Consider the following 14,946-nt stretch of genomic DNA (forward strand, 5'->3'; position numbering starts at 1 on the left):
TTTCTAATCTTAACTCCTTTACTATTTTTAATTAACTTATCTTCCCATTTCCCTATGCCTAACTAGTTCCTCTTCCCAGATTCCAAATGGCTAGAACTACTATTTTCAGCTTCTAAACTTTAACGTTCTCTTCTAAGAGTGCTAGTCTTAGTCAGAAGATGGAGCTTTGGATCCTGGCACTGACACTAGCTAAATGATTATCAACGAGTTACTGTGCTTCCCTGTGTCTTAGTTTCCCTATCTGTAAAATGAAGATGTTGACTTTTTTTTAACCTGGACCTGTGATTTCATTTTTGTAGCAAATTCCTAGCCAAAAGGTAAAACCCAAATTCAAGTCCAGCTTTATGACCACTATACTACATGTCACTTTTCTTTGCGTCTTAAGAATTAGTCATGAAAACTGGCTAACATAATAGAACACAAAGATAATAAATGTTGGAGAGGATGTGGGAGAGTTGGAACACTGATTCATTGGTGATGGAGCTGTGAGCTGATTCAACATTCTGGAGAGCAATTTGGAACTATGCCCAAAGGGCTACAAAAATATGCATACCCTGTGACCCAGGAATATTGCTTCTAGGACTGTATGTCCAAGAGATCATAAAAATGGGAAAGGGTCCCACATGTACAAAAATATTTATAGTAGCTCTTTTTGTGGTGGCCAAAAACTGGAAATCAAGGGGATGCCCATCAATTGGGGAATGGCTGAATAAATTATGGTATATGAATGTAATGGAATACTATTGAGCTATAAGAAATGATGAACAGGAAGACTTCAGAGAGGCCTGGAAAGACTTATATGAACTGGTGCTGAGTGAAAGGAGCAGAACCAGGAGAATTTTGTGCATAGCAATGACCACAATGTGCGAGAGCTTTTTCTGGTAGACTTGGAACTTCATTGCAATTCAAGAACTTAAAAAAATTCCCAGTGGTCTTTTATGGCAAAATGCCTTCCACATTCAGAGGAAGAACTATGGAGTTCGATCACAGAATGTAGCAGATCATTTTCTTTTGTATTACATTTTGGTTTGTTATATGATTTCTCCCATTCATTTTAATTCATATACACAGCATGACTATAGTGAAAATATATTTAATAGGAATGTATGTGTAAAACCTATATAAAATTGTATGTCATCTCAGGGAGGGAGGGGGAAGGTAAGGGGGAAAAAATCAGAGTTATATGATAGTGATTGTAGAACACCAAAAAATAAAATTTTTTAAAATTTTTTAAAAATAATAAAAATAAAAGAATTAGTCATGAAAGTTTTAATACATATATATATTTGTTGAATTAATGAAAGAATCTTGATTTTACATCAGTTTTGCCTGCTTCCTTTTTATCCCCAGGAGGATCTTGCATGACAATTACAAAGATAAATAGTTTTTACTGCTTTGGAGACTAACTTAAGAGAAATAGAGGGCTAATTCAAGAAATTCAAGAAAAAGTATTCTATACAATACTCTGTGTGTGTGTGTGTGTGTGTGTGTGTGTGTGTGTGTGTGTGTGTGTGTGTGTGTGTGTGTGTGTGTGTGTGTGTATTCTATACAACAAGAAGGAACTCAGGCAAAAGCCCCAGACAAAAATCCCACTTTATATAGGAAACTTGTCCTAATTCCCTTTAGTTCTAATGTCCTCACTCTGAGATTATTCCCAATTTATCCTGTATATAGCTTGTTTGCATGTTGTGTCCCTCCCATTAGACTGTAAATTCTTTGAGAGGAGGGACTGTCTTTTACCTTTCTTTGTAACCCTAGCGCTTAGCACAGTGCCTAGAATATAGAAGGCAATTAATAAATGCTTATTTACTGATTGACCAAAAGGCCAGTCTCCAGAATTACATGATGAAGATATTTTAACCTATGCAAGAGAGTCTTTCATAGAAACATGAAGACAATTCTTCTGAACTTTGGGTTGCCCTATGGGACCAATACTTTCCTTACCTTCGCACACCCCCTGTGGGGGGGTGAACTTTCTCTCCAATCATGGCCAGGACATTATCCCAATCACATAGAGTGAATCTGGGTATAATTAATTTTGCAGGTGGAATGAATAGATCCCCATTTGTGAAAACACTGTCAAAAGACAAAAATATGCAAATGCATCAAGCAGGTACACTATAGAATAGAAAAGGGGGAAATTGTGGCTCTGCGAGGAAAAAATTAAATACTTCTTCAATTATAAAACTATAAAAAGTTACTGTGTCAGTTGGTAACATCATGGATCCTCAGGGAGCTGCAGTGCAGATTTTTCATTGTTATAATTTTTAAATACTTTTAATCTAATTTTCCATAAAATATAAAATGCCTATTCACACAAACACATTTGGAGCTGACATGATGGGTGAGTCAGAAGTAAATCTTGTCCACTTGGAGAGCATGGGAAAAATTCAGTCCTTGAAAATACAGTTCTTTATCTTCTATATGGTACCAAGACATCCTCACAACTCCCTGAGGAAATAATGTGCCATCCTTTTAAAAAAAATAATGGAATTGATTGATTTCCCTGACACCATTTTTGAAGGCAGTTTCTGCTTGATGTTGGCAGGTTTATTTGCTTATTTTTCCTTTTCCTGGGTACTTTGGATTCGTAGACTTTACTGTTGTCCAAAGTCTGAGTAAAGGCATTGGTAGTCTCTCTACTTGGCACATCATGTCATGGAACTCAACACTACCTGGGAAAGAGATGCCACTTCTGCCTTCTCACAGGATCATAAAGAGATCCTAGATTTAGAGCTGGAAGGGATGTCAGAGGCCATCTGTTCAAGAGTTACACAGGTAGTCAGTGGCAAATCCAGGATTCCAACACAGGTCTTCTGACTCTAGGTCCAGTGTTCTGTCCAGAGTACCATGCTGCCTCTTCCAACAAATGACATAAAAGGAAAGGAGATTTGCATAATTCTGAAATGTCTACTGAGTTCATCAGTTTGGCTTCAATGATGCATGTTTGATTATGCATAAGACCCCATATGGCTTCTCAGAGCTTTCTAATATCTATTTGTCACTATTTACATCTTTTCATCCCATCTTTGAGTCTTAACTCACTAACTTAGATCCTGAAAATATGGCTTGCAGGAATCACAAATTAATTCTTTTCTCTCCATCCAGTGTTAACATAGAAGAATACAAGAAGAGTCTATGATTTTGTCACAAGAAGCATCTATTGTTAGAACTCCTTTCAACATAGATCCCACTGACGGATTCCAATCTATCAATGACTTAATAGACAAGACCTAGAAAGTTGTTTCAGTTATGGAGAGGTTTAATGACTTGCCCAGGGTCACACATATCTTCAGCAGGATTTGAACTCAAGTATTCCTGATGCTAAGCCCAACATTCAACCCATTCTAACAGTAGCATAATAATAGAGAAATCAGATTTGAAATATATATGACTAGACAATCTATGCTGTCTAAAACTTTCATTTAAATAGCTACTGCCACTAAATGAAATAGTTTATTCTTTACTTATCCCCACCACCATCCCAACATCATAGAGGCAGAAGAAACCTTAGAGTCCAACCCCCTCATTTTACCAGGGAAGAAAAGCTATATTTATATTAAGCAAATTAACTGAAATTTGAACCCATGTCTCTGACAAATATATCTGGTCATTTCTAAGAGACCATAACACCACATCCATAACTAAGTATTAAAAAATTTGCACCAAAGCAAATTTTTTAAAACTACCGTACCTATATAAAAGAAAAGAGCCATTAACTACCTTCAGAACAATGATAAGACTTTTTGTTTCTTTCCAGCTATATCAAAATTTGAAGATTTTAAAACTCTTAAAATGATAACCAATGTGAAAAGGGGAAAATTTTATTTTCACTTTACATTTAATAAATATTTCAAAATGTATAGAGGTCCTATGTTACCCACTATTACTAACAGATGAGCAGAAGGAGCATCAATCATAATTTCTTTTTAAAATATTTTAAAATAAATTTTATTGACATCTTTTGTTTTTATTTAACCTAAATTTTCCCTATATTTGTCCTCCTTAACTGCCCCCCCCCACCCTGAGAACCATCTCATAATAAATAATTTGGTTTTTTAAAGAAACAAAGGAAGAAGGAAAAAAATCAGTACAGTGGGATCAGTACATTGGGGAAAAAATCTGATGTTGCATGTGACGTTCCACATCCACGGACGCCAATCCCTGCAAAGCAGCAGAATAATCTCTTCCTGTCTCTTCTTTGAAATCAAACTCCTACTTTACAGTTTTCCAGCAGTCAGTTTCATCTGTTTTGTGGTTGATTCTCTTCCATCTACGTCGTTATAGACATCGTGTACATTGTTTTCCTGGTCTCTGGTTACTTTCTTTTGTATCCCTTCATTTGAGTCTTTCCACGCATCTGTAGCTCATCACATGCCAAGTCTTACCACAAAGAAAGCTCTCATCACATTCATATACCACAGTTTATTTAGCCATTCCTGAACTGATAGGCATCTACTTTCTTTCCAATTCTTTGCTACTACAAAAAGTGTTTCAGTAAGTATTTTGGCAAATATGGGAACTTTCTTTTTATCAATGACTTCCTTTGGATATGTCTAGCAGCAGCATCTCTAAGTCAAAGAGTATGAACATATTTAGTCTCTGCATAATTCCAAACTGTTTTTGGCATCTTAACCCTTATTTTTCTACCATATTTCATCTCCTTCATGGGAAAGTGACCTGCTACAGAACAATACTTTCTACATTCTCCTTTTTACAGAACAATCCCAGTTTGTGAATTTTGGCCTAGAAAGGAGAAACAAATGTGTCATGAGGCAATGAGATAGGTGGTAATGGATGGGAGTGGGTAAGAACATGTGGCTAGAAAAGAGGAAGAATGGTCAAGCATTCTCAGGTAACGATTTTAAGGGAAGGGGCCAGACTTCCATGAAGAAGGGAATACCAGCATTGAGCCTTGAAGAAAGGGGGAAGATATGTAGACCAGGGGTGGGGAATCTGCAGCCTCAAGACCACATGTGGCCCTCTAGGTCCTCAAGTGCAGCCTTTTGACTGAATCCAAACTTCACAGAATAAAAGCATTTGTTCTGTAAAACCTGGACTCAATCAAAAGGTCATACCCCAGGACCTAGAAGGCCACAGGTTCCCCATCCCTGATGTAGACTGTAAAGAGGTATAAAATTTAAGATATTATTTTTCTTTTTAATAGCCTATTATTTAATCAAGGGGATGAATCTGATAAATAAGTACCTACTATGTACAAAGTAAAAAGCAGGGCAGCATAGTAGACAGAGTGCTGGACTTGGTTTCAAATCGTTTCTCGGCAAACATGAGCAAACATCTCAGGCAACTGAGACTCTAAGTTATAGAATGGTTTTGATTTTCATTAACAGACAGAATTCCCCATTGGCAGGAATTGCCACAACAAAATCCCCACAGGCCTTAACATGCTGACATGGGTGCGATACACTGGGCAATATACAAAGATAGAGTTTATAAGTATTATTCTCAATGAACTTACAACTTAATTTTCTCCTAAAAAGAGACAGAGTAGCCCAATTTGGCCAGAATATTGAGTACATGAAAAGAAGCAGTCAGTCAACAAACATTTATCAAGTGTCCCAACTATGTACCAGACACTCTGCTAAGTGTTGGGGATACAAAGAAAAACAAAAGCATGGCCCTTGTCCTCAGGGAATTCACATTCTATCACTCAATATATAATCAATAAATATTTATTAAGTGCCTACTATGTGCCAGGCACTAGTGGGGGTAGGCATGCGCATCATGAATATATAAAGGTATATATGAGATATACAGAAAAAGAAAAATATCTTAGAAGGGGAGGTATTAGCTCCTGAGGGAACCAGGAAAGAAGACTTGACTTTGTAGGGGCAGCTAGGGGAATAGGGAATTGAGTTCTGGGTCTAGAGCCAGGAAGACAAGTTCAAATCCAGGCTCAGATACCGACTAGCTGTGTGACCCTGGGCAAGTCACTTAACCTCTATTTGCCTCTGTTTCCTCAACTGAAAATGAGGATAATAATAGTACTACCTCCCATGGCTATTACGAAGTTCAAATGAGATAATATTTACCAAGTGCTTAGCACAGTGCCTGTCACAGAATAGGTACTATATAAATGTTCGTTATCATTATTGTTCCTGCAGATAATGGAATTTGAGTTGAGGCTTAAAGGAAGCCAAAGAAACCATGTGGCTGACTGTTTTAGGACGGAGGAAACGCAGTGCAATAGACTGCAGATAAGAAATCAAGTGTCAAATATAAGAAGCAGCAATTAGGCCAGCATTTTATAATCATAGAGCTCATGGAGAGGAATAAAGAATAAGAAAATCAGGGAGATAAGAAGGAGCAGATTGTAAAAGTCTTTAAAGGACAGAGGACTTTCTATTTGATCCAAGGGTAAGAGTGAGGACTGGGAGTGTACTGAGTGGGGAGATGGGGTGACATGGGTGAATCTACACTTACAGAAAATACTTTGGTAGCTGAGTGGGGAATGGATTGAAGAGAGGAAAGACTCCAGGCAAGGAGATCAATTAGGCTGCTATTGTGATAGGCCAAGCAAGAGATGAGGAGGACCTGAGTTATAGAAGAGGCTACATTAGTGGAAAGAAGAAGGTATACATCATGCATGATGTGAAGGAAGAAAGGACAAAATTTGGAAGTAGATTGGATATACGGACCAAGTGAGGATGGCAAGCAGAAGATGGCACTGAGATGGAGAGCCTGGGTAGACAAGGTGGTACCCTAGACAGAAATAAGGAAGTTCAGACCAAGAAAAGGGTTTGGGGTAAAAGATAATTAATTTTGTTTTGATATGTTGAATTTGAGATGCCTTTGGGACATCCAATTAAAGAGTAGAAGGTAAGTGTAGAAACCAGGCTGGAGTCAGAATGTGGAAAGCTTTGAATGTCAGGATTGTGACGACCCATCTTATCTGATTCCCAGTGTGGAACCACTAAAGTTTGGGGGTGGGAGGGATTTGCATAGTTGCATGATAAAATGAGAGCACTATGTTAGGAAGATTACTCAGGTAGGAATTTGAAAGATGGATTGGAATGGAACTATCCTAGAAGCAAGAAGACCAATTAGGAAGCTATTAGGAATCTAAGCAAGAGGTAATGAGGGTCTCAATTAGGGTAGATATGTCAGGACTGGGAAGGAGAGGATGGATTTGAGACACATTGCACAGGCAGAATCAGTAAGGCATTGCAACTGATTAGATGTGAAGACTGAGAAATGACTGAGCTTGGGAGCCTGGAAGACTGTGAAGACAGATAGTAGTGCCATCAGTAGAGGGGAGAGTCAGACTTTAGGGAGGAAGGTAATGAGTTCCATTTTGAGTGTGCTGACATTGATGTGCTAGTGGGTCACCCAATGGAAAGAACCAGCAAGCGGTTAAAAATACAGACCTGGAGATTTCAGAAGGTAGCATTGTATAGCAAAGAGCATTGGATTTGAAGTCAGAGGTTCTGGCCTTGAATCTCAGTTCTGCCATTTACTAACTGTGATAACTTGAGTTGCAATTAGTCATGTCACCTGAGGCTCAGTTTGCTCACCTGTAAAAAAATGGAGTTGGACTAGTTTGTTCCATTTCTAAATTATTCTATAATCCTATATTACTACAATCGAAGCTACAAGAGCAAGTGAGGCAACTATAAAGGAAGACAAATGAAGAGAGAAAAATCATGGACAAAACCATAGTGTACAGCTATATCTAAAGGACAGGAGGATGACTGGAAAAAACACTAGCAAAAGTGATGGAGCAGGTGCTGTCAATGAAACAGGAGAACAAAGAGAGAGAATAGTGTCATGGAGAAAAGAAATAGCAAGAAAGAATATCTAAGCAAGAAAAAGGAAGTCAAGTCAACACGGTTAAATGCCACAGAAAGGTCAAGTTAATTCACTTTATGGAAACTATTTTGCCCTGCTGTGAGGTCAAAAAGTTGATTCTGAATGGTTTACAGGTCAGGACTACATTAAACTTCTTATCCTAACAGCAGGCTTCTTACCCAACAAATTTGGTGGGAAGGAAATAGCATATGAGACCTGAAATGGACAGGCACACATGGAAACAGAGCAGCCACTTCTGCCTGTCCCATTTCATAGCTGACTACTGATTGAAAAACAGGGAGTAGGAGGAATTCATGCTCTGTTCCTATCAGGCAGATTAGAAGTCAGAAAGTAATTCTAGATTAGCATGGCAACTCTTCATCTACTCACACCTATGATCAGGACCTGGCTCTTAACTATATAATAGGACAGAAAAGTGGAGCAGAGAAGTTGCTTGTTGACTGCTTAGCTTGGATGATCTATTGCCGTCTCTCTTTGAAGAGTTCACTCGTGCTCAAGAACTAGCTTGTATGAGGTCCAGTGCCACCAAACAATAATACATTTAGTTATTACTCAAGTTAAGCTGAAAAAAATATCTGCTAAGCAGTCAAGAGATTTTGTTTCTTACCCAGGTTCTATCAGCAGCTAGGTAGCACAGTAGTCAGGAAGACTCATCTTTCTGAGTTCAAATATGATCTCAGACACTTATTGGTTGCATGACCCTGGGAATGTCATTTAATCATATTTGCCCCAGTTTCCTCATCTGTAAAATGAACTGGAGAAAGAAATGGCAAACCACTCCAATAACTTTGCCAAGAAAACCCCAAATGGGATCATGAAAAGTCAGACACAACTGAAACAACTGAGTCTGAACAACCACAAACTGATTCTGTCACCAGTTCCTTAACACCCTTCTCTGGTTTCCATTTCCCATGTGTAAAATATACAATATTTGCCTTCTTTACTTAACCAAGGTGTTTTGAGGATAAAAATTAGATAATAGCTAGAATGTTTACTTAAAGAAAAAAATTATTTGTAAATATTAATCAAAATGGTAGTTGTTATATATGGATCATAATACTAGTTTTGTTAAAGGAAAAAAATATAAACTGAGAAAAAAATTCCTCTGAGCTGTGATTATCAGGAATGTAGATGAAAACTGGAAGCAATTTAAATTAACATTTCATTCTGGTTTTGATCATTACTCATCTTCAAAATGAGAATATTGGACCTGAATGAATGAATGAAAAATTACGTTTTAAATATTTGTAAAGATCACTAGGACATTCTGGCAGCAGGAAGGGCCTTTGAGGTGTTTTCTATTCCTAATACAGATCTTGGGCCTCAGTTGCCTTCCCTCTATTGATTATTCCAATTTATCCTGTGTAAATCTTGTGTGTTCAGAGTTGTTTTCATGCTGTCTCACCCATTAGACTTTCAGCTTCCTTAAGAACATGAATTGGTTTTTTTGCTTTCCTTTGTATCCCCAGCACTTGGCATGGTGCCTCATACATTGTAAGCCTTCAATATATGCTTACTGACTGAGAGAATAACTAATGAGAAACTGAAAAACCCCAGGCCAAGCCACCCACTGTGATATATGTATTCTAAAGGAATCGACAAGTAACTATTTCTGACAGAGATTTAAATAACAAGTTTACGTTCCAAAATATGTAATCACATCTTATATATCTTTATTTTTTAAACCACACCTGTGATTTCAGCAGCGTATGGTACTCCCAAGGAAGAACTTCTTCTGCCAATAGAGGTCTGCACCTTCTTTGGCAACTTTTCCTCAAGAGCTGTCTAGGGAACTAAGAGATCGAATGAGTTGCCTGGAGTCACATGGCCAGTATGTATCCTAAAAGCAGGACTTGAAAGAGGGTCTTTCTGACTCTGAGGTCAGCACTCTATCCACACCACATTGCATTTTTTTTAGAACATGGTACTAGAGCCAGTGTGGTATAGGGTGTAGAGGGCTAGCCTTAGAACTTAAAAGACCTAGGTTCAAATTCCACCTTTAAAACCTCTAACCAAAGTTAAGTTGATGAACCTCCCATTACCTTAAGTAACTCTCTAAGACTGTAAGTGAAAGAGGAGGTACTGATCAGTATCAGCAGGGGAATTTCCACCCAGGTAATATCCCCACACAAATGGCACCACTGATCTACATATCTTACAAGGAGCTTTAAAAACAAATAAGCACTTCCATAGCCATTATCTCATCTTTTATACAACAACTTTGGATAGGAATTATTCACTTGACAAGTGAAGAAAATGGGGTTGAGAGGGTAAATGAATTGCCTGAGGTCATGGAAACTATTTTTTTTTTCAATCCTGTAGGACATAATTCAGACAAGCTAAACTATGACAATTACAAGCCAAAACAAGCCAATGTTTTCATCTGGACAATTAGACCACCATTAGGTTCCACTTTTCCCTACACTCCTACCTTAACACATGACCTAAGTCAAATTATTTCCCTTAGCGAAGTTTTCTGTATATAAAGTAGAAGCAATAATTCTGCAGCCCTCTCAATGTCTTAGCTTATTAGAACTAACATAACCAGTTTGGGGTTGTATATTTAGGATGTCAAGTCTCAAAAATGAAAGAAGTTGTATTTGGATGGCTATTTGGGTCCATCTAGTGGAATTTTCAAGGCACTTTTATAAAGCAAGGACCACACAACATAATAGTTCATTATTTTATGTGTATGGGGGCAGATTATAAGGAAAGGAACCCCAATCATGCAATATTTTAAGTTATCAATGCCTTCAGGTTTTACGCATAAAAATAAGGCATCATGAATATAATAATTTGTGAGCAAGACCCCAAAGTTTGTCTCAAAAGTTCTAATATTTATTCTCAATCAGAAAAGGGTATGTTGTTTAATTCATTAAGAAAATTTTCTGTATTTCCCAGCAGAATACTAATCCCTTGAGGGAAAGGACTATGTTTTTGCTTTCTTTTTGAATCCCCAGTACATAGCAGAGTACTTGGCACAAAATAGGCACTTAAAGTATGGTCATACTGGTTTGAATTTGTTTTAGAATGGCTTGGTGTTCTGCATGTTTAAGTGTCTTATAATCATACTTTCCACCAGTTAAATGAAACATCCAGGAATTTCAGCTAAAGTTTAGATATCCCCACATACTGGTGATATTTGTCAATAAAATCTTTCTGATACACAATTGACTGATCCACAGAGCAGATCAATATTTTTCAGTCTTACATAAACCTTTTCAAAAATCTTATTTCACTAAACTTTGACCTTGGCATTTTGAGAACAGAATGCATTCTCTATAGAATATTTCTCACATCTGTCTCAGTTTTTCCACTCATAAGGCTATACCACCTTAATTCAAGCCAAGAAGGATGGAAAGGTCGCAAACCTGGGTGTCCAGAAAGATGGTGTTGCCCTTGACAGGAAAAAAAAAGTTCAGAAGAATTATGGATTTGAGGAAAAGGTAACGAATTCTGTTTTGGATCTGTTGAGTTTTAGAGGTCTGTAGGACATCCAGATGGAATATTTCAATTGGCATTTGGTGATGTGAGCTTAGGACTAAAGGAAAAAAAACAAGGTTGGATATATCAAACTGGAAGGCAAACTGGTACTTAAATTCCTGGGAATTTGTTGTGAGAGTCAAGGAGAGACTAGCCTCACTCTGCAAAGAGCCCCGCAGGAAAACTACCACATACCTAAGGTGAATGTCTTGAGGACTACACAAAAGAATTTCCGGGAACTGTGAGTTACTGCTTTGCCACATGTACTCTCCAAGTATGAGGCCCACTTTCCTTTGGACTCTATATGCTTATGGGAAAATGTGTTCCAGATATATTTAGATGTCTGTATCAATTGTTCTTAGATTTCAGTAAATATTCCATCCTAAAAATCTGTCTAGCTAATTGATATCAACTGATAATTATGGTAAGAAGCATACATCTGGGGCTTGGGACTTATATTTCTAGGAAAAAACACCCCTGAACTTCTTAGGATTACCCCTGGAACTCCGAGGGAAGTGTAGCCGTTATGCTGATTCATCAGTGGGAGTGAGAGCTAAGATTGTGGCTCTAAAGTGCATGCTATAACATACAAATTCAGGCTGCTACCGCCATGCCTTCTACTACACCTTACTGCCTTACAGAGGAAGTGTTGTCAAAAACAATGTTGCTCATAAAAAGACATCTCTTGCTGATGAAAGTTCCTATACATTTAAAAAAATTCCTTTTTACATCAATAGATATAGCACTTAAAAGTGAATTTTAAAGGAACTGACAAAAGCCACCCAGTATTTATTGAATCCCTTCTAGAAACAAAGTCCCATTTCCTGCTGCCCCTATCTTTTCTTCTCTACACAACTGCTATTAAACAAACATTTATTGTCTATAATGAGCTATAATGAACAATATGCTAGGCACTGGCTTACATTCTACTGGAAAGATGCACTACTATGATGGTACTGTAGAAGAATAATTTTTCAAAAGGCCAGAATGAGGAATAATCACGGTTCTTCATAAGGAAAAAATAAAAGGAAATATGCAGTCCTCAAAACACTGATCAAGTGATTTAAAAAAATCAGAGAACTGAGAGGGACACCTCAGAAGTAATCTATTCTATTCCAAACCCCTACCTAATAAAGAAATTCCCTCCAAAATGAATATTGAGCACTGAGTTTAAAGGTGATTTTAGGGGTCCTAGAAAGTCACATCACAGTTCTACTACTTGCTTCCTGTGTTATCTTAAGCAAGTCATATGACTTTTCCGAGTCCCAGTCTCCTCATCTATAAAATAAGATGAGTGGACTAGGTGATTTCTAAGATTCTCCTTAGCTCTAAATCTATGTTCCTACTAACATCCTCAACAAGTGGTCAGTCATTCAGTTTCCCCTTAAAAGGGGCTATAAAGGAAAATGAGGAAAATATGCAGAAGTTTTTGCCAGATGAGAGACAGTCACTTTTCAAGAACGACAACAAATTCTCACAATCACAAATAATAATATACTTACTTTATATAGCATGGCTTTCGATGGAATGTTTGCCACCTAGAAGGCACAATTATGTCACTGTGCACAACTGGTCTGATCTGAAAAGATGGGAAAAGCACACAATCAGGGAATATTTCAAATACTGCTCATTTCTCTCAAAAGTTGCTAGTATCTTCAAAAACTCAGTATCCGAAGTGAGACCACAAAGCAAAGAGAGTATTGTTCATGTGTGGCTAAGGAAGTTATAGGATCATAAATTTAAAGCTAAAAGAGGTCTTCAGAGAGCTAATCATATCTCCTTTTTCAGATGAGAAAACTGGGCTAGAAGACCTTGGTTCCTCTGTCTTGGCTCTCATATAAGCTAGTTATGTGATCTTGATCCGTTCACTTAACTTCTGACCATCCTAAGCAGCTGTTTAAGACTATAAGTCACTAATGAGTTGCTCACCTACATCTGTGGAGAGTTTTTTCCCCCACTGAGGAATTCCCTCCACTGATAAAATCACAGGTCTTGACCACACTGTACCCTACCCCCAACAACAACAATAATAGAATGTTGTTTTGTTGTTATGTAGGATATCAACTACAGGAAAAAACAAAATGTTTTCTCCTCATTAGCCCCCATGGGGACACGATCAAGGAAAGAAATGTTTCTAATAAGGGACCAGCGAATACAAGAAGCTAAAGAGAAAATGACCCCAAGGCAGTCAGTAACAGAATAAGGAAGCTGTCATCCAGAAGAGAATCTGCAGCTAAGGGCATTTTCCTACATAATCAGCTCTCTGTCCTAACGCTGGGGTGCTTGTACTCATGATTTTTTTTTTTTAATTGGCTGAAGACACATTTCTGAGGCTGTTTTCTCTTCAGGGTATTCACCTACCAATAAAACCTTTCCTATGTACTACCAGGACCACAGGAAGGAAACTTAGGGCACAGAATGTTACAGCTAAAAAGGTGCTTAGAAATCTAGTTCCCACTCCATCCTTTAACAGATGAGGAAATAGAGGTCTGAGACAACCAGGCCCAAATCTGAAGGCACTGAGAGGAAAAGCCAGAATCTAAGCCCAGGTCTCTGAACTCCAAGGCCAGCACTTTTTCCACTAAAAGAAAAAAGAAGCACCTGCGATTTTAGGAGTCCTAGAAAAGTCTCCCAAGTCCAGCCCCACCTCCATAAAAACTTGGACACTGTCTCATTCTTACTTCTTAAATTTGCTTAGGAAAATAATTTCTTGAGCTTGGCAGGAGAAGGGAACCTGCTGCCTCAAGACTGCATGGGCCACAGGTTCCTCAATCCAGTGTAAGGCTTTGTTTTGTCCCCTGTTAAAATGTGAATCCGGGAGGGGCTGGAGGAGTCTCACATAAACAAGCAGGAAATCTAACCATTTTTCCAGTTCTCCAGAACCCTCACAACTCTTGAAAATAAGAATTATACTCAGGAAGTAAAGTAATTAAAGCTGTCTCCACAAGCCAAGATACCAAGAACCTTAACACAATAACCAACAGATATTATCAGCAGAGAAAGCTAATCCCCAGTGGTTCACACTAAACACCCTCTCCCCCATAAATTCTTTGACATGCTTTCACGTAACCTGTGGTTTATGCTCTAGGTTTCATGCAGCAAGTTCTTTGCTGCTGTTGGAGTGTCGGTCAACACACCCCACTCCTGTGTCAACAAGCAACAGAACACAAATACCTACCCTACTCTAGAGGAGAAGGAGGCATATACAGGAAAATGGACTTATGCTCTGCTAGGGGAGAGAGAGGCAGGAGAGAAGAAAGCAGCATGCTACAACAGCCACTCTACAACAGAGTGGAGAGAACTGGAGCAGGATACCAGCATGTGGGGGACTATACCAGGCCTGAAGACTCATCTGGAACCAGTTCTGCACCCTCCACCACCACCACCATCCCCAGAAGTTAGTTGGGAAAGGGACTGAAACCTATAAAAAGTGAATTCCCCACCATAGGAAGAGGCCTCAGAGACATACCATCAAAGTGGAAGAAGTCAGAAAGTAAGCGATAGAGGAATGTAAGAAAAAGGATTGGAAATTACAAAAGATCCCAGAAAGAAGTTTAAAACCTTGAGCATGAGCAGACAATTCAAAAGGGCCATATTAGTAACAGAAGGGAAGATGCATCTATACAAATCCAA

General features: G+C 38.2%; 1 protein-coding gene across 5 annotated transcripts in view; it reads right to left on the bottom strand.

Annotated features, from left to right (window-relative positions):
- Nucleotides 1-14,946, bottom strand: part of DCDC2C (doublecortin domain containing 2C) — a 188,322-nt gene that overhangs the window by 140,337 nt on the left and 33,039 nt on the right. For all 5 annotated transcript variants that reach the window (XM_072634294.1, XM_072634296.1, XM_072634295.1 and 2 more), the window contains exons 3-4: nucleotides 12,816-12,892; nucleotides 1,945-2,076 (exon numbers count right to left, since the gene is read on the bottom strand). In XM_072634294.1, the coding sequence (XP_072490395.1) occupies nucleotides 1,945-2,076; nucleotides 12,816-12,892 (209 nt within the window). The remainder of the gene's footprint in view (nucleotides 1-1,944; nucleotides 2,077-12,815; nucleotides 12,893-14,946) is intronic.

The sequence above is a fragment of the Notamacropus eugenii genome, chromosome 1, assembly GCF_028372415.1.
Source record: "Notamacropus eugenii isolate mMacEug1 chromosome 1, mMacEug1.pri_v2, whole genome shotgun sequence".
NCBI lineage: Eukaryota > Metazoa > Chordata > Mammalia > Diprotodontia > Macropodidae > Notamacropus > Notamacropus eugenii.